The sequence below is a fragment of the Trachurus trachurus genome, assembly GCF_905171665.1.
Source record: "Trachurus trachurus genome assembly, chromosome: 16".
Taxonomy (NCBI): Eukaryota; Metazoa; Chordata; class Actinopteri; order Carangiformes; family Carangidae; genus Trachurus; species Trachurus trachurus.
The window spans coordinates 21672299-21699239 of NC_139902.1; the positions used below are offsets into that span (position 1 = coordinate 21672299).

Here is a 26941-nt window from a genome sequence, read left to right on the forward strand (position 1 = left end):
CCAGTACACACACACAGATGAAGAAGAGGAGTTGCTGCTGTAGAGAGACTGCAAGCCAAGCAGAGCGGCACACAGCACAGCACAGCACGGCACAGCAGTCCCACCACCAGGACGAAACGACTGCTGCTGCCGATGATGATGATGATGATGTGACGTCCTTCCACGGCGCACGGTGCGTTATCATTGGCTCCCATTACATCCGAGGCGGGCGGGGCTTCCAGTGCACCCATTCACATCCAGAGAGGGAGGGGAAGGGAGGGAAGGAGAGCTCCTTGCACTGATTTCACTAGACTAGAGGATTGTGAGTTGTGGTTTGTTGCCTGTTGAACCATATCAAACCATATGAGAAGTTGAAGAGTAGTTAAATGGGGGAACAATAAAAAAGCAGAAGCAAGAACAAAACAACCACCACAGGGCTGTAAAAAAAAAAAAAAAAAAAAAAAGGAAAGAGTTTTGATCACACGATTGTCATAAACTGCAGATGTGACAATTTAATTTTGTTTCTGGTATTGGTTTGAAGGTCAACCATATAGGCTATTATTATTTACAAAGGAGTCAACAAATAGTGTCAATTAAATTCCCCTTGGGTGATCAGAAACATCATTTTTCTTAGGGTTTACATTTTCGACCGTGGTAAAAATGCATTAAAAACATGCTATAAATGAAGCATTATGCTACTACAGAGCTTTTCCAGCTTACAAATTATATTCGGCAGATATAAAGGAGCATGATTATGTGGTACAAGGCCATGAAAAACTCACATCATCGTCGTTTCTTTATATGTTCAATGTAAAAACAGCCACTACAACTAAAATACGGCAATCGCATTATGTTCCACAGTGATAATAGTAATATGATTTTTCAGGCATACTGTTTTCTCATACACAGTCAGTGGGTTTGTAATTATAGTGGGTTTAAATCTTAGCAGTGGCAGCATTGTCCATTACTGTATGGTTACCATAAACCATCTTGGCACAGGGCTGGCGGACTGGGAACATGCTTCAAAGAGGGTTTTGGTTCAGGGCCCTGTATTAATATGTGATTCACTACAACTGCTGAAAGACCGGAAATAGGATGCCTGAAAGATTCGGGAGTTGGATTCTTTCTTTTGCTTTTTATTGGATGGTGAAGGTTCTTCATCAGTACGAATTGATCCAGCTGAAGTGGCCTTTTAATAAATGACTGCATCCTTGGGTACAGCAGTGCTGCTCTGTTGTTGAACATGACCTCTGACCTTTCTTTTGGAGATGAATTTATGCAATTTAGAAATTAGAGAATGTGAGGTAGGGATAAAGAAAGAGATTGCCCCTGAGAGGAATTGTACCAGTGAATATGGACCCGCAGCACAATGGTACTGCAGTGTATTAGCCAGGTCTTTTCTGGCATGTATTAAGCCATGATGTGTTTTCACAGCTGCTCTGGTCTGAAAGACTAGAAGTGAGTTTGCAGAAGCGGGGAAAGAGCAAGGAGGAATGTGAAGCTGCGTTCCTCAGGAGCTGTGGACCAGTTATCTGCACTGCCTCAGTTCCCCATGGGCCACTGATCAAAGACAGGGAGGGATATGATGTCCACCTCCTCATTCTTTACCTCCTCCCTTTCTCTTTTGTCTCCCCTCTTTCTGTCCCACTCACCCTTCTCCTGCCTTCCTTCTTCCTTCTCTTACTCTCTCTCTCTCTATCGTCCCCTCTGTTGCTCTCTGGTATTTTTTTCCATCTCTTCGCTCTTTCATCCTTTTAACTGGTTTACGAGGGGGGTGTCGTGTCGTGTCGTGTCGCCGCTGACTGATGTGGGGAGATGAATGTTCTTCAGCATCTGCCACTAAACTGATCAGATGTGCTTTGTTTATATGTCACTGAATAGTTTAAAGTGGTCTATCCATGCATACTTGTAACAGTTCCTCACTTTACATTTTGAAATGTATTTTTGGACTTCCAGTAGGTTTTAATTTGCATCACTTCAAAACCAACATGACAACAAAGTAACAAGAAATCAACCAGGAATGCAGACAAATATATAGGAAACTATACAACAAATATAGAGACAAATACCTATACCTATATCTATATACACACACACGCATGCACACACAGACACACACATCTGTGTTTAGTTATTATCTACCGCTTAATAACAATGTGGAGATGCTGTGTCCCTGCTGTTGCATTGTGTTTGCTGGGCTGAGTACTGGCCAGATTTAGAGCAGCGGGGTGACTGAGCCAGAGCAGCACTCCCACTGTGTAATACACGCAACCATGCCAATATCTAATTTGGATGCACCCAGGTCAGCATAGTTTTCCCAGCCAGCCAGCAAGTCAGGCAGCCAAAGACTAAACAGCCAAATGGAGATTTATTATTTCCTTCTGAGTACATTTTGAGGTCAGCAATAACTGTAATGCAGCGCAGATTTGTTATTAAACATCCCACTCATATATTCGCACGAAAAATCACAATGTTTGGTATATACCACAGCCACGCAGACACATGGGTGATTATGCATGTGCACTTACACACAGCCATTTGTGGGTGTGTAACTGCTATGTATGTGTGTCTCTTTCATGTAGAGCACAGCCTTGGATGTGATGATTTAATGTCCCCTCCCAACCGAGACTGACAGCCTTGGCGAGTAGCCTCATTCATCTGCGTTGATGCTGAAATGCACAAATCACATCTCAGAGGATCAGGACAAACAGTAAAATGAAAGGTTGATGTGAAAAATGGAAGTGTCAGAGCCTCGATGCAGAAGTGGCGGGTAGGATCGCCCCCGAAGATTTAAATGGAGGGCTCCATGATACTGTTGTACCTCTGGCACCATCAGTGGGAGTCATGTAGTCATGTAGATGGATATTTTCTAAAATCACACACCAGGAGCCCCCAAAATAGTTTTCTTGCTCAGAGTTACATGAGAAGATCGATGCCACTCTCACGGCTGCATTAGATTTGAAGCAACACAAAACAAAGAGCCTGACCCAGTAGGCTACAGCTCATTTGTTTCGTTCAGATCTGGTTAGCTTGGCTTTGTAACAGTGTTTTGTGCACAAACCAGCTGCTGGGCGCATAGATTTTCTCATCTAATGTTTAGCAAGAAAGCAAACAGCAAACTACTGTATCTGGTTTTAGTCCAAGAGAGAGGAGAAGCGTGGTCTTTCCATTTATACATTCTCAGGCTGTTAGGTGAAATTTCTATCGCTTGTAACTGATTAATATTTATGGTTGTCAATTGATTTTCATATAGAACTTAGAAAATGTAAATGAGGCATTGAGGTCAGCACAGGATGGCTCCAAATTAATACATAGTAGGCTAAATGTAAATTACGCCTCTTTTTATTCATTTCTTAGACTATATTCAATATATCACTGAGATAATTTGGCAAATTAATCTAAATCCATGACCAAAATGTTAAATTTATTGGCTAAGTAGCCTAAGTCTGTGCTATGTAGAGCCAGAAAGGCTTTCTTGTTCTTTACAAAAATGTCATTGTCTTGTGACGATCAGTCTGATATTATTATTTCTCGCCAAAATTGTCAGTAAAGATAAAAGCACACTAAGGTTAATGTGAATATTAACTCCAGTGAATAATGAAAGTCTAATTCTGCTTCTGGCAGTAATTTCTGTGATATGCTTCACTCATAAGGGCCTGCACAAATTTGAATGGCAGACATAAAAAGCTTTCACCCTGTCATGACCCTTTTTAAATTCAGAGCAAATTACTATTTTCTGTAAAGGACTGATATTTTATTCTTTCTTTGAAATGAACAGCAGACACTCTTTTGACAGAAAGTAATGCATATTTTGCATTTGCTCCCAAGTTTTGTTGAATTGTTGACTATTAGCATTTGCATTTCTCCAGTTTTATCTGTGTATTAATGGATTTGAGCAGATCATTCAAAAGGCAAACATATCTATCAGTCAATAAAGCTATATAGAGAAACAGTTTTCAGGCGGCTGGTCCAAATAGTTGGAAAAAGTTCAAGGTGCAAAAGGTCATATCTATCATAACTATCATCATTCCTCTTTTTCGTCCCCCTTTCTCCTCTACTGTTTGTATCAATATGTGTTAGAAACAAAGGAAAGATATGTGTGTATGTAGGCTACTACATGAGCACAATATGCTCACCACCCTTTGTGCACGACAATGTGTGTGTGTTAGAACATCTCAATCACAGAGCAGAGATCAGGTTCAATTACACATGCAATAACTTTTAGGTCTCAGAAGGCCTAAAAGCCATTTATATGCTAATACGTATGACAGCAGTAATGACTTGCAATAAAAAAAAGACATCTGCTGCTTGATCAGATCTGATATCAGAGCATTACCACAATCAGTCTTTGCTATTTGTCCTGTAACTGCTTGTTAGCCTCAAAACTCCTTGTGGGAAGTGTTTTGGCATCTAGTATTGGTGATGTAATCACTCCTTCTCCTGGCTGTCTCTTGTCTCTCTACAATCTGTAATAGTGTTGAATTTGTGTTTTAGCTGTGGACTCCTGAGGGAAATTGAGAGTAGACACATTTTTCTAAGGAATCAAGTAAAGTCTTAATTCAACTATGTGGATGAAAATCAAATTATGGGGTTAAAATCTGTATAACACCTTGACAAGGAAAAAGTGAATTACAAAAACATTTACCTTTACTTAGGCCTACCATGCGCACATTTTCCATGCCAGCTAACAAAGTAAATTTACTATCCCGAGTCCTAAACAGCAGCATCTTAGCACTGTCAGAGTGAGCATGTTAGTATGCTGAGAGCAACATTTAGCTCAAAGCACCAGTGTGCCTCAGCACAGTCTCACAGAGCTGCTTGCATGGCTGATGATGTTTAGATTATTTAATAAAAAGGGTTAAAAAAACAAAACAATATTTGAACAAATTCATTACATTTTCCCTCAAAAATCACCTGTGGCTCTACTATTTGTTCATACGCTCTACAAATCAGCGCTTCCTGTCCGTGTGATTGATAGTGTTTACTTGCTGTTAAACATAAAAGATCCTCATTAAATTCATACAACAATATCAAAGGAAACACAACAAAATCAATCACATAAGCCCCATTAAATACCAGCTATACATGGCAGCTAATTTTAGCAGTAATTAGATTTGATACACGTCCGTGAAATACTTGCTGACATGAGAGCAGAGAGACAGAAAGAGGAGGGCAGCCAGTGTATCCCGTCTTATTCCAATGAGAGAAGCCTGCTGTGTGCAGCTCTCACTTCAAGGGCCTGAAAAAGATCAATGAGAAAGAATAGCAGTGGGACTGGATACAAATTGAGCAGCCTTTAATCACCTCACATGGTTCACAGCGGTGTGAAAGTTCCCGCCATGAAAGGGTTTAATCACTAGCCAAGCTGAATAGAGTCAACCTGCTACTAATAAAGGGCACACAGGACCTAAGGGGACACAGGTACGCACTTGCACACACACGGACATACATGCAACACGCATGCTTGTACTAATGAGTCAAGGCATAGACACACATTCATGTGCATGTGCATCAAGAGTGTTTTTTGCATAAATGGACACACAGGGCTTCAAAATGACTCCGCTGCTGAAGACTGGTAACAAGCTCCAGTTGATAAATCTGTGTCACTCTTTCTTGAAAACATTATTCAACGTCTGTCGCTCGGTGAGTTTGTTATTACATAAAGTAGCTCACAGGTAAAAAGGGAATGACCATTTGTCAGCCTGTTGAAGGCTTTTACTAACAAATGATAATTACCTGACCCAGCAGTCAATGGCCGACAGGCTACTCGGGGAACGAGATCTGAGAGCCGTCAATGCTCTTAATGGGCAGGATGTGAGGGTCATTTGGTCACACTTCACTCAATGGCTAAATGAATATACAACATGCGTGGAATACTACTGAGTTACACTGTTGCTGCTGCCCTTTGCTTGCACGTACAAAAGGATTTATCACAAACAACTTGGCATTTTACTATAAAAGCAATTTCCAGATCAGGATAACAAGAAGAGAAAACCCTTAAGGCACCAGGAGGTTAATAAAGACGTTGTGTAGTGAGAGCCCTCATTAGTTAAAAACCTTTCATGATGCTTCCCAGGAAGCCTATGTAGCTGACCCCGGTGCTGCTGAGAATGTGACCTTGGTGTGATGGTAAATGGGTAATAAATCCAGCAGCCGCAGGGACACAGTGTGTAGTTTGTGAACAGCCCGGTCAATGAAGAAGCGAGCAATGAATCTAAATTGTACCTGTCTGTCTTCTTCCTCCTCTGTCCCACTATAAAATGCATTGAAATATTGTTGCAACGGTGGCTCAGCGAGATAAGAGGCAACGGTGTTCAGGATGTTAAACGCAGCTCAGCTCGCCACATGTCACAAACCTCCTCTGTCTCCCATTTACCTGTCAAGTACCACTCAGCACTAATGAGTGAAATAACAGCAGCATGTGGATAAAAATCTTTTAAAAATTCAAAAACAAATAAACACCTGAAGCGGAGAATCCTTGGCATGTCAATGATAAAGTCAGCAGTGTACTGACAACAGCTTTCCGGGGGTGAATGCTGAATGTTGAAGAATGACAGTCATGGCAGCTGGTTCAGGATTGACATGAAACCTGGCTCTGCTCTGCCACACAGAGAGGTGACAGGTTAAACAAACAGCTCTCTCCATATGACTGTTATTAACCTCTGGCTCACACTGCTTAAAGGAAGTGCCTGCCAGTGTGTAAGACTTATTGGCAATCAAAGTCCAATTCAATCAGAGCTTGAAGGAAACATGAGGGCTTATGCCTATTCATCCATATTGACCACATGTTGATCATGCAGGCTGTCAGTTCATTTCAACCAATGCGAGGACACAGTGGCTGGTAGACCTCAGTGTTAACAAGTTAGAGTTTGTTATTTCTGCTGCCAAATTAAACATTATTGCATCGATGCTGATAAATGAGGAATGATTTGCCGTGGAAGGGACAGTAAAGTCCCCTCAGAGGCCTTCAGAAAGAGATATTGTATTAGAGGAGGATATTTTGTCAGCTGAAGGCCAGAGGATGTTACTTTCTCTTCCCTGTGGGTTTACCTTTGAGGATTTCCACAGTAGGTTGGTTTAATTTCGGTTCCGGCTTATTCTCACCACCACTCGATCCCTGCAAATCACTGCATCCCCGCGGAGCCAGAAATCTGCACTCACAGACCCTCAATGTGCCGGAGCAACAGTGAGGGAGAGAAACTCAGGGTAAAGTGGATCTCTGTCGCCATCTACAGAAACTTCATGCATGCAACCAACCTGGTTGGGTCCATAATATCTGCAGGCTGAGGTGCTAATTTATATTTCATTGTGAATTACACTTGTTCCCATTGTGAGTTGTTTGAAATGAATTATCATATGAACTTAAGTGGAAAGGAAATGTAAGAATCCTTCACAAATAATACTGTAGCCTATTTACTTGTGGCGGTTGTCCCCGCCCGTCTCCGCCGGTGCGTCGAAGACACGGAATCAAACACACACCCCGCGTGAAGTGTCATGTGATTGGTCATGAGGAAGTAAACAGGGAAGGAAAGATTCAAAGAGGCAAGGTTGTTGTTTTTTTCTGCTGTCTTAGATCTTCACAACTCGTTATATTAAAATATGAAAACGTAAAACAAATGTTACTTATGCTTCCAGATGTGTTTTTATATCCTGATGTGCTGTCGTGTGTAGCATGAAGGCTGATGAAAGCTGCTAGCAGGCTGCGGCTTAACGTTACGGTAGCTCGGTGGTAAGGGAGCTAACAGTGACTGCATGACTGTAGAAGAAGTACTACACTCTTTAAATTAATGATAATACGTCTCAGTTAAACGAGTGCATTCAGTGTGTTTTAATGTGTTCTCGAGAAACCTGGAGATTACGAGAGCCAGTGCTAATGTTAGAGACATTTATGGAAAAGCAGTGTTGTGCATTTACCCTTTAACAACTCATATTAAAGTGGGGAAACCTCCACTGAGACTGGACTATACATTTGATGAGTAAAAGTAATACTAATGTTATTAACTATGAACTCCAGGGCTCCAGACTGACCTTAAATGGGGGCATTTTACCCCTAAAAATTTGAGACTGTGCAAGTAGATGAAACTTTTACTTGCAACCAGTAAATTTGCCTCTCTTTCTTTCAAATTAGAGAAACTTAAACATAAGGGTCGACTCAAAGAATCTGGTATCTGCCATTACAGGTGGCACTGGCAGGCCAATGTGTGTGAGGATCATGACTGAAAAAGGAAATGTGAATATTTGCTTTGCAAGTTGATTTTCCAGTGTGCACCCCTACATTTTCTGCTTGCACCCCCAATGATTAAAGTTACGGGCCACAGTGCTCCTAATAAAAGATCCAGAGCTCAGGACCAGTCAGGTACAGGAGGCCATTCAGTCTGTGGACAGATGAAGCTACTCTGTCTCCTTAGCTATGAAAAGAAAAAATACCATCTTTCACTCTGTATTCAAACAGTTTTTCCTTTTATTCAGCTGAGACATCCACTGGAATAACAGAGGGTGAAGGTGTGGTTGCCTTGTACATCATCATCATCATCCTCCCTCCAGTCTCCCTCCATCGGCGCGATGGTGGATTTCCTGGCGGAGAACAACCTGTGTGGGCAGGCCATCCTCAGGATCGTCTCCAGAGGAAATGCAATCATCGCTGAGCTCCTGCGCCTCTCTGACTTCATCCCTACAGTTTTCAGACTCAAGGACAAAAGTGACCAGCAGAAATATGGAGACATCATCTGTGACTTCAGCTACTTCAAGGTGCGGATTCGATTTTGTCTTGCAAGATCATTTATGAGCCTTGAATAGTTAAGCAATACAAGGAATTATTTGCGGTCTAATAGAGAGGACAAATACATTTGGGTCTTATAGATTTAAGGAAATTAGGCAGATGATGTATATTCAATTTCTAAAGGAGTGAGCACTTGTATTTAACTAATGGTAGAAAGAGGAAGATGGCAATTCATCTCATTTGAAATAAGTGCACATTAAATACTACTTATGTGCTACTGTAAGCATAAAACATAGCTCTATGTATGATTTACAACAATAATAGTTCTCTAATTTAAATAACTGGATGCCCCACTTCCATAGCCTTGTGTATATCTTCATAAGGATATGAGTATTGATTGCACTGGGATTGTTTTATGATGCCGTCCTCTCTCCAGGGCCCAGAGTATTATGAGGGGAAGTTGGAAGCCAAACCTGAGCTTCAAGACCTGGATGAAGAGTTCAGGGAGAACAACATTGAGATTCTGTCGAGGTTCTATCTGGCTTTTGAGAGCGTCCACAAATATATAGTGGATCTTAACAGGTGAGACAGGTTCACTTTCAGCTCAGTCAAAACTGTGTTTGACGCTCACATCACATTTTCTCATTTCCCCATTTTAAAACACAAGACATAATTAAGCCCTTATGTTGCAAGATGGTGTCTTATCATTCCCCTCTTCACTCCAGATATTTGGATGACCTACATGAGGGTGTTTATATTCAGCAGACCCTCGAGACTGTGCTTCTAAATGAGGATGGAAAACAACTTCTAGTGAGTAACACAGATGCAAATCTGTAAGTTTTCATTTTATAACATTAAACGACTCGAGTAAGATAATGTTGCATCTTTTGTTACCCGTTTCTGATGAGTAGATAGTTGCTATTATATTATATTTGACTGTGTGATCTCTGTCTTTCCACCCAGTGCGAGGCTCTGTATCTGTACGGAGTCATGTTGCTGGTTATTGACCAGAAAATTGAAGGGGAGGTCAGAGAGAGGATGCTTGTTTCCTATTATAGATACAGGTGCGCTTGTGATTCACACACACACACACACACCCACACATGTACACCTACTGGCTCATGAGCTCCATGTGCTCAATCACTTGTTACCCAGCGAGTTTGCTCACAGCGATGTTGAGTCACTTTCACATTCTCCTAAAAATACACCTCTGTTGTTGTTATCACTTCACAATGTGTCGTCGTTCCACCTTTTCTTCAGCGCCGCTCGTTCGTCGGGTGACTCCAACCTTGACGACATTTGCAAGCTCCTCCGCAGCACCGGTTACTCCAGCCAGCCCGGAGCCAAACGCCCAGCCAACTACCCAGAGAGCTACTTCCAGAGAGTTCCCATCAGTGCCACCTTTATTAGCATGGTCATTGGGAGGCTGCGCTCGGATGACATCTACAACCAAGTGAGAAACATTTTGCACAGATGTCTAGAAGTTGAAATGATTTTGTGCGCTCCTATTTGGCTTATTGTGAGTTTGCATTTGTTGGAAATAGGGATGCCACGATTATAGATTTTCTTTGTACGGTTATTGTCAGAGAAATAATCACAGTATTACAATTATCATGATTATTATGCATTAATTAATTTCACAACATATGAATGTGTAAAATCAAATACAGTCAAAATATAATTACATTACACATTTTTACACTAAATATTTTAAGTATCTACTATTCATATATAACCAATTATTAATCCTCCAGTGGAAGTGTTTTAAATATTCAAATCATTAATTGTCATCATCTAAATGGACCAGTATTTCTTACATTTACCTTAACTTTTGTGCACATCTGCCTCTGTGTTTCCAACATAATCTTTTTTGGAAAGTGGCGGTATTTAAGAATCTTTACGATTAATTAATTGTGGAGTTTAATGCTACGATTAATTGTGAAAACAAGTAATTATGACATCCCTAGTTGCAGATTGTATGAGTTGCAAATGTTTCCTCGTGTCTGTCAGGTGTCTGCGTACCCTCTACCAGAGCATCGCAGCACGGCGCTGGCTAACCAGGCAGCGATGCTGTACGTCTGCCTTTACTTCAGCCCGTCCATACTCCACACCCAGCAAGCCAAGATGAGAGAGATAGTGGATAAATACTTCCCTGACAACTGGGTAAGACATTTTTTTATATGACAGGACAGTTCACTGGAGGTCCTGTATGCTTAATATTCACTGATACTGCCATGCTAGGAGATAAGAACTGAATATAAATGACTTCTTGACATGATATCAGATTCAGCGTGTGATCTGCAGTTTTTCATTCGTACTGACCTCAACTGTTTGTTCGCCTGTCCGTCTGCAGGTTATCAGCATTTACATGGGGATCACAGTGAACTTGGTGGAGGCTTGGGAACCATACAAAGCGGCTAAGACTGCTCTCAATTATACCCTGGACTCTGCTAACACCAAGGAGCAGGTACAAAACAAATGAATCTCCTTCAATGTCATCCAGACTCCAGCTTATTCAATTTACACTCCCTCCGTGTGCCACTCTATTGTATGCAGCTCCTGATAACAGTGTCCAGGAGTTGGAAATGACTATGCAGAATCTCAAATTGAAACACAAGGGTATTAATCAAATCAGTGACTTTAGAAAGACCTTTTTTTTTGTACTTTTCTGGAAGAGTTAGCTTGTTAAAAAGTAAAAGTGAGTTCATGAGCTGAAACCAAAGCTAGAGTGTAAGACCAGGGACACACTGGTTGCATGGTGTGAGTGGTGCAGCTGCAGAACATGGTGATGTGCATTTCGGGGCACATGAATCTGAATGTGTCACAGAAATGAGAAGATAGGAATCTATTTTGAATGCTGTAGCAGCTGCATGTGGAGAGAGACGGTGGCACTTTGATGTTTCTTGTCAAAAATGAATAAGAAATAAATTTATAATGACAAGACGTCTTAACATTCGAGCCCTCTGCAGACGATGAGATGCAGCCAGTGTGACCACTCGGAGTGATTCTCAGCAGCAGCAGCAGCAGCTCACGCCACACATCCAGTGTGTCTTTCAGGCCTAAGAACAAACAACCACAGTGTCGTGATCACAAAGAAAACTCTGCAGCGCTCTGCAGCATGGCAGATATGAATCAGCTGAATGATCCTTGTCTGTCCTTGTGTGCCGACATTGCCAGGCTTTCAAAAGGCCGTTAGTGGGAGTAAATATATGATTAATCCAAGATGAAAGATGTTTTTTTCACCACCACCATCGCTATGTGTGCGTGTGTTAAGGCCACTAGATACGCAGCGAGCATGGAGAGTCTGAGGCCTCAGGTGCAGCAGCTGCTGAAGGAAGGTTTCCTGAGGGAGGAGATCATCCTGGACAACATTCCCAAACTGCTCAACTGTCTGAGGGACTGTAACGTCGCTATTCGCTGGCTGATGCTGCACTCTGCAGAGTCAGGTGAGCATAGTGGGCAGATTCAATTTGGAGCCACAATGTAGCCTGTTCCGGAATAAGTAATGTCATAAAAATGTGAATATATTATTTTCTCTCAGCCTGAATTTCATTTCTTCCTACTCCTTTTTCGAACTTGTGCATATTATGATTTGATGATACTTATATACGGTATATATATATATTTTTTAAATTCATTTTAGACACGTTTGTTCGAAATAAAATTAATTAATTTGTTTCTAGTTAGTTGTTGTGAAAAAGTTCATACAGTGCATTGCTTAAAGGGATAGTTCAACATTTTTGGCAAATTGGCCCATTGCCATAATCCCTATAGTCATAGCAGTAGGTTCGTTACCTTTGATTGTCGGTGCAAGCTATTTTTAGAACGGCGGAGCAGAGCCACGAGCTGCTCAGAGCTACGCTACAGAGGCTCATGGGATTTCTTAGTTTCCCTCATCAAACTCATCAAATACTAGGGCTGACCCAAAAAAATCGAAGCTTCGAAGCTTCGTTCGTTGCCATGGTAATCGATCATGAAGTCCGTGATCAATTTTTTTTTTTTTCCTTTTTGACACCGGTTCTCATTGGCAATTGTTACATTAAAATGAGCAGGCTACTTGGCATCCTGGAAACCTGCCTGATTTTGGAGATATGCAGTGTTTGTTTGCCATTTATTATTTCCACTACGATCATCACGCACCCCTGCTATGACTATAGGGATTATGGCAATGGGCCAATTTGCCAAAATGTTGAAATATCCCTTTAAGAATTTCAGATTTGTGGCTTTATTTTGGAGAAAATTAAAATTGACTTAATTCATCTCATAGCCTATGACCCAAACAACAAGCGACTGCGTCAGATCAAAGACCAAGTGCTCAACGACTCCAAGTACAACCCCAGGATCCTGTTCCAGATCCTTCTAGACACAGCTCAGTTTGAGTTCACACTCAAAGAGGTGAGCGCCACTCGTCAATAGTGAAAAATGTGAAGTTAGCAGTAAAATGTGAAATGAATGTCAGAGTAATTGATCCAGCCAAGTGTGTATCTGTTTGGAGTGTCTGCTGTGTTGTCTGCTCAGACAAGCATATGGTTTGCCAGTCGATCATTAGGAGAGGACACAAATCTAACGTTCTCATTACACATCTCATCAGACTAATCCTTCCTCATCGACTCAGCATCTGTGCTGTCCCTCTTCCAGATGTTCAAGCAGATGCTGTCAGAGAAGCAGATCAAGTGGGAGAGCTACAAGAAGGAGGGATCAGAGAGAATGACTGAGTTGGCCGAGGTCTTCTCTGGCATCAAACCGCTCACCAGGGTGGAGAAAAACGGTGAGATGATGGATAAGGTGAAGGATTACACATCGTGTAGCAAAAAGACATGGTAGCGACTAAAGGAGCCTCAACCATGCAGCATTTCATGCTTTGATGTCATGGATTATTTTGGTGTTGGAACACAAATGTTGGAGTGAGTTAAAGCTTGAAGCTCTCCAGAGGAAAAATGTTGAGGCAGAGAATCATCATGGAAAACCTGCATGAAAGAAACACATGTGAGGAGAGGCGGATTACATTTACATCAGTCATACTTACTCTGTCATTGTGACTCCAGCTTTAGTGGAGAGACACATTTTTCTCAACCACTACTTGTGAAGCACTGATAACATTTTCTGTCTGCTTGTACTACACACCTTTATTACTCCTCACAGAGAACTTACAAGCCTGGTTCAGAGAAATCTCAAAGCAGATCGAGTCTTTGAACTATGAAGACTCTACAGCTGCTGGGAGAAAGACAGTTCAGCTTATACAGGCTCTTGTTGAGGTGAGTAACATTTGATAACATTATTTGAACCATGTTTTATTATTATGCAGTTTCACGCTTGCTTTCATTGTTTTATCTTAATGCATGTGGCTAATTACTAAATCCAAAAACAATGTCTACAAACAGTAGCATAACAAAGACAGAATGAACAGCTATAAAATGCTTATAAATAAAAACGAATCAGAATACATAATAGAAACGTCTTGTTGGCTTAATGGATTGCAACATCTTTGTTTTCTCCTGGCAATTCTACCACAGTCCATTATAAACTTAGAACCAAAACAAATATAATTTTCATTGAAAACTGAGTTGAGTCTAAATCTCCTTTCACACAATTATTTTGTCCATGGATATAAATTACAAATGATCCTTATAAGGCCAAAAAGAGATTGTTTTTTTCTTTTCTCTGTTGTTTATTTTTGTGCAGTTATGAGGACCTATAAAAATGTATTTCTTTGCATTTTTAGGTCCAGGAGTTTCACCAGTTGGAGTCTAACCTGCAGGTTTGTCAGTTCCTGGCTGACACCAGAAAGTTCCTGCACCAAATGATCCGCACCATCAACATCAAAGAAGAAGTGCTCATTACCATGCAGATAGTCGGCGACCTCTCCTACGCATGGCAGATAATTGACAGGTACTGATTCGCAGATAAATATTTAAGCCACACAAAATGCTGTTAAAGGAAGAGATTGCAAAGAGTACCACAAATAAACTGTTTTCTGAATCCTTGGTTGCTGTACAGTTCAGTTAAATACAACTTTTCTGGCATTTGATCCTTTGATCCTTTAATATTTTGTCATAAAATGTTGATGGTTGCAGATATGTCCATCCAAACTCTGTGAGACAGTCTGTTGATCTGATCTCTGGATTATGTTTTATTCTGCAGCTTCACATCTATAATGCAGGAGAGCATCAGAGTCAACCCATCAATGGTCACAAAACTGAGAGCTACATTTTTGAAGGTCAGTCTGTTTGTGCCCACTTAATACCCGCGGACACAGACAAAATTGATATGTTTTTTTCCCATAAATTTGCCTTCATTTTGAAATTGTTGCCTGTAATATTAAAACAATTTGTGTGTGTGTGTGTGTGTGTTTTACCAGCTGGCATCTGCACTGGATCTTCCATTGCTCCGTATCAACCAAGCCAACAGTGCCGACCTGCTGAGTGTGTCACAGTTCTACTCTGGAGAGCTGGTGGCTTATGTCAGAAAGGTACATCATGTTAGAGCCATATGCACACATATCTTCATCATAGGCTACTAATAACTACTACTACGATAACTAATAGTAATAATAACAATTAATTTTATTTATAGAGCACCTTTCATAAAACTAACCGCAGCTCAAAGACAAAACGACAGATACTTAAAAACAGGGCACATCAAGGCAATAAAAGACAAAAAGGCAATAACATCCTGAAAAGGAAAAAGAGATAAGATCATAGAGAAATAAAAGAGGTGATTCGGGTAATAAAAAAGACTAATAGTAGTAAATGCAATTTAAAGATATAAAAACCATAAAACCATATGAAAGGAATCTCAAATAAAAATTGATTTGATTAAAGGCATGTCATAAAAATAAGATTTGAGCTGCTCCTTACTTATATAGAAGGCTGCTTCCTTGTTCAATGTACCACATTGTATGTTACTTAAAGGGATACTTCCGGCTGGCAACGGATTTTCATATAATGGCGGCGGATTGTGCTCACTTTTAAATCGTCCAAAACATACACTATGAAACATCAAATAGATGTTCTTTACTGGTTACACTTACATCATATGTCTAATGGTTTACAATGACAAACAAACATCTGGCAGCAAATGTCACGCATGCACACAAACATCAACAGAGCCACTGGGAACTACTACTACAACAAGGCTAAAAACAGAGATCAAATTATTTTTTTCCGAACAACTTTTTCATGTGGCGGCTTCAGGACACTTGGGTCAGTATGGACGAGCAGTATGGAGGTATTTGGATGTTTCATAGTGTGTGTTTTAGATGATTCAAAAGTGAGCTCTATCCGCCGCCATTATATGAAAATCCGTTGCCAGCTGGACTCCCCTGGAACTCCAAAAGCGTTTTTGATAAATCCGAAAGTTCTCCGAACCCTTCCTTGGCATGATGGTGAGTAGAAAATATGTGAATTATCAAAGTGAAGTATCCCTTTAATGCTTCAGGATTTTTTCTTAGTTGTACACAGACATTTCCTTTGATTGGTGTCATGTACCATCTAAGAATATTTTGACTCCTTTTTCTCAAACCCGTCAAACATAATTTGAGTTTGGTTGTTGGTGTCGTTTTCAGGTGCTTCAGATCATCCCAGAGAGTATGTTCACCTCTCTGGCCAAAATCATCAAGCTTCAGATCCATGACATCATGGAAGTGCCCACACGGCTGGATAAGGACAAGCTGAAGGACTACTCCCAGCTCGGGGCTCGCTATGAAGTAAACAAACTGTTGCGGCTGAAACAGTCACTCTACTTACTGAGTGTTATTCACAATGTCATTGAAGTAATGAAAAAAATAATTAGATCTTATACATATTTAAAATGATCATATTGGAGGCCTCAAGTTGCTCTGTTTTGATGTCAACTCGTCTGCTATATGTGAGTCTGGGGCAATCACGAGCACTGGCATTTCTAAACATGTTTCAGTCACACAGCTTTTGATGTGAAAAAGAAATTAGAAAAGATAGATGGACATAGAAATAGACTGCCAGCAGAGCCCTGGTTGAATTTGATTAATTTGTTTTTTTATTTGAATTTATCAGGCTGATATTGAAAATGCATATTTTGAAATGTAGTCCAAGTGATTCTTAAAGTGTAGTGTAACTTGTGACTACAGTTAAAACTTCAAACATCAATTTTTCAGAGGGAGATTTCCATGTTTTTGTTATTATGAAGCAGGTCTAAGTATTGTACAAATAGTGTAAAAGTTAAAAACACTAACTAGAGCCTTACATACTGTAAATATTCAAACAACTACATTGAGACAATTTTTCATCTTTTAAGCCACAAGTATATATTTTTAGATATATCATAACTTCAAATTCAAATAAACACTGGATGGCAAACCCTTAAGATGTTCTTTCTTTAGCTTATCCTAATACTTTTTTTTCTACATTGGACTGATTTAATTTTAGGTTTACTGATGTCTCTCTGTTATATGTGTGTCTTAATATCCTTCTGCTTCTTGTAATTACAGGTGGCCAAACTCACTCATGACATCTCCATTTTCACTGAGGGCATCCTGATGATGAAGACCACTCTAGTTGGGATTATTAAGGTAGAAGATGTGATGAAGCAGTTTGGACTTGGTTCTAAGTTTTCTATCTTTACCTTTAGCATGATGGCTGAATAATTATATATAGATTATTATCCAGAGATAATTTAATCTATTGGATTTTCCTTGACTAATAAATGGCTGTGATGCTGTAGGTGGACCCTAAGCAGCTTCTGGAGGACGGCATCAGGAAGGAGCTGGTGAAGAGAGTGGCTTATGCTTTGCACAAGGGGTTAATCTTCAATCCCAAGACTAAGGTCAGACATCAGATCCAATGCATATTTTCATGTGTACACTCTGCCACTCATTATCAATCTTGAGCACAAGTTTGTGAAGTGTTTGGTCTGTGTGAAATCAAAGCACTGAATTATTAATCGTATCATCTCTCCAGGACAGAGGACAAAAACAATTAATAATTTATAGTCAGAAGTTTTGCCCAGACTACTTACAACACTTTTTTTATTGGCTGATTATAATTATAATTAAAAAAGTTATGAACTGATGTGTATTTGCTCTTGGCCTGTGAGGACAAAGGTAAACAACTGAAAAATTAAAGGATTCATTTAAATAAACGCACAATACTCCACTCTCTCAGCCCAGTGAGCTGATGCCCAAGCTGAAGGACATGGCAGCCACCATGGACGGCTTCTACAGGTCGTTTGAGTACATCCAAGACTACGTCAGCATCTATGGCCTTAAAATCTGGCAGGAGGAAGTGTCGCGCATCATCAACTACAACGTGGAGCAGGAATGCAACAGCTTCCTCAGAACAAAGGCTAGGACATCCAAACATTAACGTGCTGTTAACAGTTTCTGATCAAATCCTTGAGCACTGATCTGACCTGGTTTTCTAGTCATTAACCCTTGAGATTGACTGAATGGTTCTTTCCTTGTGCCGATCAGATCCAGGACTGGCAGAGTGTGCACCAGTCCACCCACATCCCCATCCCCAAGTTTCCCTCTGTGGATGAGTCCGCCACCTTCATCGGTCGTCTCTGCAGAGAGATTCTCAGAATCACTGATCCAAAGTACGTCTCCGCTAATATGATAGTGTGATTGTCGACACTGTTGTTTTCCTCTTACAACGACTGAGCTTTAAAGGTGTACAGGAATGGCAGTTTGTCCTGTTCGTCGCGCCGAGTTTTCACGAGTTGCCGCACGAGTTTACCCGAGTAAAGAAAACGAATCTGATTGGTCGTTATCGAGCGGGCGGGATATTCAAAGCTTGGGCGAGACCGAGCTCGGTGTGTGTGTGTGTGTGTGTCTCAGACGTTTGATTGATGGATGACGGATCCAATATCCGTGGCTGATGAATCGTGAGCAACATGACGTATAATCCGTGCGCCTGCATTATCCAATGCGGAAAAAAAAATACCACACTTTCATCCCGGATTTAATCAAAAACTGAATTTTGCACAAGGTTTGGCCTACATCGTTTGATAGATGAGTTATTACACTAATTTTATGACCTAGAGTGGGCTCAAATTCAATTTTCTTTTCTGTACAGCTTTAATGAAAGATTCTGCAGTATTTTTATGCTCATGAGTAAACGTGGATCCTTCCTCCAGGGTAACGTGCTACATTGACCAGTTGAACACCTGGTATGACCTGAAGAGCCACCAGGAGGTGACCAACAACAGGCTCTTCTCTGAGATCCAGGGCACTCTGGGTACTTTTGGCCTTAATGGACTGGACCGCCTGCTCTGCTTCATGATTGTCAAAGAACTGCAGGTAATTATCCCACAACAAATTAAGGGTTAGGGTAGGTGGAGAGTGAAATACTAATCAACAAATTGCTGTCACTTAGTCTGTTAGGCTATGTCTGTCTGCTGGGGCATTAGCATTAACAACCTGTCTCTCCCATCAGAACTTCCTGACCATGATTCAGAAGACCATCTTAAAGGACAGAGCAGTGGTAGATGTCTTTAAGGCGATGCTGGGTGCTGTCAACCCGGTGCAGGGCATTGTGGGTAAGTAGGATTTAGGAAATATTCCTACCTGCCAGGATTTTTTAACCCTTAAACTAAAATGTGATTTTTTTTTTTTACATTTGTATTATATGCTATAGCTAATGCCAGCAAAGTGTACGCAAGTGCTGTGGCCAAAACACAGAAGGTCTGGGGCGCATACCTGGAAGCCATCATGAAGGTACTGGTCTAAGTTCTCTAGTGTTAGACAGCAGAAGGCAAAATGCCATTAAAAAATAATAATGTTAATATTGGTGTCTCTCGTAGGTTGGTCAGATGCAGATCCTCAGACAGCAGATTGCCAATGAGCTGAACTACTCCTGCAAGTTTGACTCCAAACACTTATCTGCAGCCCTGGAAAACCTCAACAAGTCAGTTTGGTTTCCCTGTAAAATGCTTATAATTCAATAGTACCTCTGTTTGATGTTGCAGCAAAATGCTCTTAAAGCTTTGCCTGATAATAGGGTGTTTAGGGATTACCACAGTAAGTCAAAATGTTGCCAGACACTATTAACCATCATATTTGTATTTTATATTTATCATTAATTGTTACACTGTTGCTAGAAAGCTAATAGCAACATTGTTATGGCCTTTTAATAGTAGCACATTATTAGAAGCACTATGTACTAATGCAAAAATGAGCTGATACAGTTTTAATGACTTTATGCTGTTTGCTTTAAGAAGAAAATAATAATAATAATAATAATAATAAATGATTTCAGCACATATAATAGCCCTAATTCAGATTTTCTTTCAACCTTTTTTGCTCCCTTACTAAATGTCACCTCTGACTGTGACCTTGCCAGGTCTCTGCTGGCAGACATAGAAGCCCACTACCAGGACCCGTCCCTGCCCTACCCTAAAGAGGACAATACTCTTCTGTACGACATCACTGCCTACCTGGAGGCTGGCGGCATTCACAACCCACTCAACAAGGTGTGCAGAGTGGCAGACTACGGTTGCTCCTTCCCACACAATGTGATAAATGGCAAATTTTCAACCTGTTCTTTTTTTAAATTTTATTTTAAACTTCAGAAAGTGCAGCAAACAGGAACCTTTTCACCTGTGTTAATCATCTGCACTCTCTCTTAGTCTAGTGTTTCTTTGTTTGGTTATACTTTGGAGGATGTTCTGACCTTTTTCTCTGTTTATTTCATCCACAGATATACATCACCACCAAGCGTCTGCCTTACTTTCCCATCATCAACTTCCTCTTTATCATTGCTCAGCTGCCTAAACTTCAGTACAACAAAAACCAAGGTAAAGCACAGCTCTAATCAAAGTACTGATGTCACTCAATCGTAAATCTATGAGTGCAACAGGTGACCCGGTGTATTATGATGAATCAGAGCCTCGTTTTCTAGTTCTGATAATCCATCCAACAGTATTTCTCAGAAAAAGCACATGTTGCTCTGGCCCTAGATGTTTTTGCTGACTATAATTTTCATTCAAACCATCACCACACACACGACACATGATATGACACCCATTACCGGCTTCTGTATTTCTGAGAGTGTGACGGTGGTGGACAGGCTACTCACCATACATAGAGGATTATTCTGGGAAAATGTAGCATGTTAATAATTGGACCTGAAAGGTTCAAGGAATTCATGCGCACAGGATTCTTGGTATAACAGTCGTACATTTTGTGGTGGATATTTCTGTCAATATACATGAGTTACTGGTGTTTGTAAGGCTGCATCCACATCATGTACTGTACATGTACATAACTCATGTCTTTTGTCTTTTCAGGAATGACCTGCAGGAAAGCAACTGACCCAGTTGACTGGCCTCCACTGGTGCTTGGCTTGCTCACCCTCCTCAAGCAGTTTCACTCTAGATACACACATCAGTTCTTGGCTCTCATCGGTCAGTTCATCCGCTCAATCATGGAGCAGTGCACAAGGTAACAAATTGTTATTTAAATTACATATTTAAGCACTTATTGCTGTGTGGTTTTAAGTAAACTTCCTTTTTGATTGCTTTAGTTGAATACTATTATGTGGTGTGTCCTGTTATGGCTTTATGAAATTACATTGGAGTTTCCATTTTAATCCATTGTAGTCAGAAGATCCCTGACATGCCCTCTGACGTGGTGGGAGCGCTGATGTTCCTGGAAGACTATGTGAAATACACAAAATTGTCACGCAAGGTATGGCTTCCTTCAGCTGTGTAATGCTGCTAGTCATGTTTTTAAAAACATTTTATAGACCACAGTTTACAGTCGCAAGTGTGATATGAGCAAAATATGATTAGCAAATGCATTGTGATATTTCATGAGACAGTTTTGAGCAGTTACAACTTGCATTTCACTCTACTTTCTCTTTTGTTTTTAGGTGGCTGAAGCCCATGTGCCCAGTTTCATTTTTGATGAGTTCAGAACAGTATTGTGAAGATCTGGATGAACCACTTCATCAGAAAACGATGCTGTCATAGGCTTGTTTCACGGCAGACAATTGACTTCGTCATAGCGGGATAAGCACAGTTGTTATTGACATGGCTCTGTACCAGTAAGAGCCAGCTTGCACACTATCAGGCCTGGAACAGCTAAATGATAGGCAGTCATTATAAATATTAATTTCTCCTGTGATTTTTGTAGGTGACATGTTGATATGTCCTCTGTGAAGAAGGCCTATTGAACCGTTTACTTAACATTTCATTGTTTAGACCATTGATGTCTTAATGCACTAATAAGAGATTGTACATAGATAGAACAATTAATATGAATTAACTTTGTGCCAACATTTGCCATTTCTAAATGAAATTCATTAATAAAAACGATCGTTCATACTTTTGTGTTTTGTCTCTTGTTTTGTTGATCGAGACCTTTACTTTGAAAATCAAACCCGGAAATGGAAACAGCCGCTGCTTCCTACGGGAGTTAACTGTAGTTTCGCGGGTGATTTGTAGTGGTTACACGTATTTTACATGTACAGTGTTTATTTCACAGTAACTTTTTACCAAGATACGGAGACAAAACACTATTATTTCACCAACAGGAGGTCGCTGGTTCACCGGTTAAACCGAACAGAGCAGAAACAGGAGACGTTAGCAAGCTAGGCTAACGTGACGTTAGCTTCATGTGTGATGTTGTGAGTTAGCGTCGAAAAGTTAAAACAAAACCCAGTCGTCGTAATGTCTCTGAGCGCCGTCCACGGGACTCTGACCAGCCTGAAGGGCTGTCAGACAGACATCGGGACAGGAATGGACATAGTGACCGATGTGGCGATGGACCTGGCGGAAGCACAAGGTGAGTAAAGTTACACCAGTCTGAATGAATGAATGGATGGATGGATGGTCACTGTCTGTCTCCTGTGTTTGTGTTCAGTGATAGGATGATATGACGGTACTATTGATTTCCTATATGTGCAGAACAGTTGGTAAAAGAAACCAGCAACACTGATACTGAGCTTAATTTAAGGTTTGAGGTAATCATCCATTTGTACAGCAATCAATTATAATTCAAGTCACCTGCTACTATAGTGCTGCTGTCAACAGACCACCTAACCGAGACAGAGTCAAGAAGACCAAACCAATGTTTTGAAGAAACCTTACTGTATTCAGTACCAGTACTTATGATTATCATGTGGCTCGATATTTACATTAAATATTACAATTTTATATAAAATCTATGCCATATTTAATTGAAACAAAGTTTGGATTGAACAGAATAACACAGCAGCACAGAACCTGCTGAAGTCTTTCCCACTGTTGACACTGGTGCAACCAAGTTTTTTTTTTATGGTTACACAAGCATATACTTTTGAATAACAATTTTAGTTATCTTAAATGTATTGAATTACATTACATAAACCAAAGTGAGTGAGTGAGTGACAGAGAGAGACATTTGCAGTTTAAAAAAAAAAGTCACTGCAGCTGTGGTCTTGGGAAAAAACTAGTCAAGTCCATGACAAGTCAACAAGACCGGTCTCAAGGACTGCAACACTACCTGCTACTAATACCTCTCTGCTGCCAAATGACTTTTGGTTTGAATGCAGCACATTTACTTGTAAAATAGTATCTTCTCAGTTTGATATTTGCACTTTGACTTATCAGTAAGGAAGCTACAAATTCACTCTAACACTGTGCTTCATTGTGTTTCAGATGGGGAGGTGAACCCTGGCATCAAAGAGATGGAGGCCATGATATTGGAGTGTGCCAAACTGGACAGGGAGATTAACTACTTTGTTGATGTTGTGCAACAAGTCACAGCTGAGGTGAGAGCAATCTAGCACAGCCTAATTACATTAATGGAAAACATGTTTTTTCCTCTATACTAAGTGAGCAGATCATAAAACTGCATTAGTGGGAGAACGACGTAAATTAATGGCAAGTGCAATAAGACAAAGTGATTCTTTCCTAAGTAATTTAGCACACAGCGTTTTTAGAATGGCTTTTTTAAATGTGGAGATTTTGTGGAAGTTAGAAACACCAGAGAAAAACACTGAAGTTGACTTTGAATTGTAAAGGTCATGGAAAAAGTATAAAACATACTTCATTTTCTGTAGGTTGCCACACAGCAGCCAGAGGCCATGTTCAGCCTGTCTGCCAGAGTGAAGGAGCTGTTCACAGAGAGAACGGCCAGACTCTCTGATGCTGATCTGCACAGTCACCAGAAAGTAGTGGCCTTCAAGGACAGCATCAAGAACTCTCTGAACCCAGGTGAGGCCTGTAGAAAGAAACAAGGGGCGGGGGAGCCGTCTGAATTTGTCATTGCTAGACTGTGCAGTGGACTCAGGGTTTATAATAGATTCTGATAATAGCTGTGCTTGCAGGAGAGCTTCTCACCAAAGGGGAGAGAGGAATCTTGGGATGTGGTTCAGGATAATTAGCTTAATTTTAAACAAACAACTCCCTTTATTTACCGAATAATTATGTTTGCCTTACACCCTGTAGCTGTTGTTTTCTGCTTTTTAATTGTCGTCCTCATCGCACCCCTTATTAAAAAGGTGGCCTCACACAGACAATGCTGTGCTTTTTTTTAGGTTGTCTCTATTCTGCTGCAAGTGAACTTGCTGCTGCATTTGCCCATGACATTTTCCCCTGGTTGACTCGAAGTTCCCCAGTTAAATATATATATAGATATAGATATATATGAGAAAACATTTTAAGGTGTGAACTTTGTGAACTGAGTTGAGATCATTTCATGCATAGTCAATGTATTCTGAGAGGAAGTAACCCATCAGACGTCACATCACTGCTGTCTGCTGAATTAGTGTCAGAACTATCACTCCATGCTGCTATTAAGGAGCACGTACTTTGGAGGAGACACATAGCTGTAGTTGTGGCTGTGACGTTGCAGTGTGGCAAAGATGACTTTCAGTGGGCAACATGTAGAGTTTTTTGAATACCCTAGGCCCCCAGTGACCTTTGAGTCATTCGATAGTTGTAGCTGCAGTGAAACAACAGCAATAAATACCTGGACTCAAAACATGGGAGAGACTGTTTAATGTGTGGGTGGGTATGTTGGATGTCTGTACCTGTGTCAGTGGGAGAGGCTTTTGTGTGTCCAGGGAGGGAACTGTATCTGTTGGTGTAATGTCTCAAGGCTATCTGCTGCTATATAAATCCATGTGGCTGTGTATCTTGTTTGTGAATGGTGCTAAATTATTCATGTGTATGGGAGCTTAAATCCTGTAGTAAAATCCATGAGCATTTGATAATATATCCAGGATTAGCTCTGAAAGTATTACAGCCTAATACAGAGAAATGTTTCAGTATTCAATAGGTGTGTACTTTCATCCACATAGTATGTATGTGTTTTGTGTTTTTCAGCCAACCAAGAGTCAGCAGAAGACATGGAGGAGCTCGATGAGGACATTGCTGTCGCACAGAGTCAAGTCAACTTGACCTGCCCACTGACACAGGTACACTACTCCAGCTTGTTGATGTGTTATTTTACTTTTTTAGAAATGTTACACCGTTATTGATGTCTATTACCTGTCTGTACATAGTCACTAGTAATACTATATTAGACACGAAGAAGAAAAATGTAGAGAATTGTCTCAATTTGTGTTTTTCCGTGTGTCATTGTAACACACCTCTGTGTATCTGTATTCAAGGTGGAAATGGTGAATCCGGTTAAGAATAAGAAGTGCAACCACCACTATGATGAAGAAGCCATACGGGGTCTGATCAAAACACGGCACAGCCAGAAAAAGAAATGCCGGTAAGACTATCTCCCTGGGAGGACTGTTAGAAAGTTGAATTAGGTTTTGCTGCAGTAAACAACTCGGCGGGTTGGCGTGGGACCCGCAGTCTGCCTTAATTCACAATTTCTTTATTATAGTGCTTTGATGTTGGAGTCAAATTAAATGCGGCTTGTCCTAGAGGAAAACTGATGAAATCCCAGAGCCTGTCTACGTATGTTGTTGTCGACGAAACCTGCCTATTGTCTTGAGTCGTGACTGTGGTCACCATGCACACTTTGACATGTGAAGTCATAGCAGGAATACCCAAGAGGGCTTTCCTTGATTAGTGTTGACTACAGGTGCAACAGCATTTCATCACTCACTGCTATCTTTTATAAAGTAGCAGCCCTGAAGTGCCCATCATCATTCAAGTCTTCATGGGCAACAAAGCTTCAAACAGCACTCACCAGTGCATGTGTGTTGTTTGAAGAGGTTCCTTCAATGTATTATTCATAGATTTGAATAAAAACGCAGAAAAGCGAACCCAATGAAGCAAAGGCAACCAGGCATTTGACCACTTAAATATGTATTATGTAAAATTATACTTCAATAAATGAGGCAGTGCTAACAACAGATATGCTCACAAGTCAGTTTTTAGAAAGTTCAACCTAAGTATCAAGTCTCTCGGGGTTGAGCCGTCCGTGACGTGCTGTATGCCATCCATTCAGCTTAGAGCAGTGTGTTACTATATCTAAGGAATTCAAAGCATGTACATCTTTTAAGTTACGCATGATTATAAGGAATGGAATGACATTTGGCTCATCAGACACTTTCTTAATGGTAATGAGCCAAAAAAACATAAAAATCGTAAAATAGTGGGCAGTGCAGCCTGCTCCGCTGGGCTGATCACCACAACACAGCGTGATCGATTACACTCTTCGCCCTCTGGCCCGGCTCTCTCCGTCTCTCCCAACCTCTCTCACCCTACAGCCAAAACCCAGCTCACGAGGAAACTTGCCATTAGTCCAGATTAGCCGCTCTGTGTCCAATAGACCAGACCTCCGAGAAAAACGAGTTAAACAAATGGTCTGGATCTTCCCACACTGCAAACCCGTGCTTCAGTTTCTGAGTCATTTTGTTCTTAAACAAACATTAAGACATGGGTGCAGCACAAAGCCTCAATGGCAGAGGGAGGAAAATAAAGATGGTTGACAATTAATCGCAAATCTCAAGTCTCTAATCACTCTGACAGGTACAAGGTTAATACGTAGAGATATTTTTAACGTGTTGCTGTACTGTCTGTTTCTCTCCTCTTAGCTGTCCTGTGGTGGGCTGTGGGAACACAGATGTGAAAGAGTCGGACCTCGTTCCTGACCAGATGCTGAGGAGAAAGATCCAGAGCCAAAAGAGAAACAGCAACCGGACGTAGTTATTTATCATAAAGGAGAAAGAACGCTTTGGTAATAATTTGTCCAGTAAGAGAAGAGTGTGATGTTTGTCCTATTTTGAGACAGTTGTTTTCATCACTGCTTTCAGCTGTAGCCTATGTGGGCTGGTGTTGGATTATTGTTGACATGATGACTTTTGTATTTCAAGTGGAGCT

The 26941-nt window shown here is 40.7% G+C and overlaps 2 protein-coding genes across 3 annotated transcripts; both read left to right on the forward strand.

Annotated features, from left to right (window-relative positions):
- Positions 1-7474: 7474 nt before the first annotated feature.
- On the forward strand, positions 7475-21981 carry washc5 (WASH complex subunit 5). 2 transcript variants are annotated; one of them, XM_083990539.1, is made up of 29 exons: positions 7475-7526; positions 8454-8727; positions 9135-9280; positions 9424-9508; positions 9662-9762; positions 9959-10151; positions 10709-10861; positions 11052-11165; positions 11973-12144; positions 12966-13093; positions 13337-13466; positions 13841-13953; positions 14421-14587; positions 14840-14915; positions 15057-15167; positions 16263-16403; positions 17163-17243; positions 17396-17497; positions 17836-18015; positions 18144-18268; positions 18809-18971; positions 19108-19210; positions 19309-19388; positions 19475-19578; positions 20014-20143; positions 20371-20467; positions 20960-21113; positions 21272-21359; positions 21544-21981. In XM_083990539.1, exons 2-29 carry the CDS (start codon positions 8542-8544, stop codon positions 21598-21600), a joined length of 3480 nt encoding a protein of 1159 aa, XP_083846665.1. In that variant the 5' UTR covers positions 7475-7526; positions 8454-8541; the 3' UTR covers positions 21601-21981. The 2 variants fall into 2 exon arrangements, with proteins under 2 accessions (XP_083846665.1, XP_083846664.1); XM_083990538.1 differs by having other exon boundaries at positions 7487-7526; positions 8449-8727.
- A 94-nt stretch (positions 21982-22075) lies between these two features.
- nsmce2 (NSE2 (MMS21) homolog, SMC5-SMC6 complex SUMO ligase) lies at positions 22076-26919 on the forward strand. The gene is made up of 6 exons (XM_083990578.1): positions 22076-22457; positions 23312-23424; positions 23716-23869; positions 24983-25074; positions 25270-25376; positions 26656-26919. The coding sequence occupies exons 1-6, from the start codon at positions 22343-22345 to the stop codon at positions 26765-26767; spliced, it is 693 nt and encodes a 230-aa protein (XP_083846704.1). The 5' UTR covers positions 22076-22342; the 3' UTR covers positions 26768-26919.
- Positions 26920-26941: the final 22 nt, after the last annotated feature.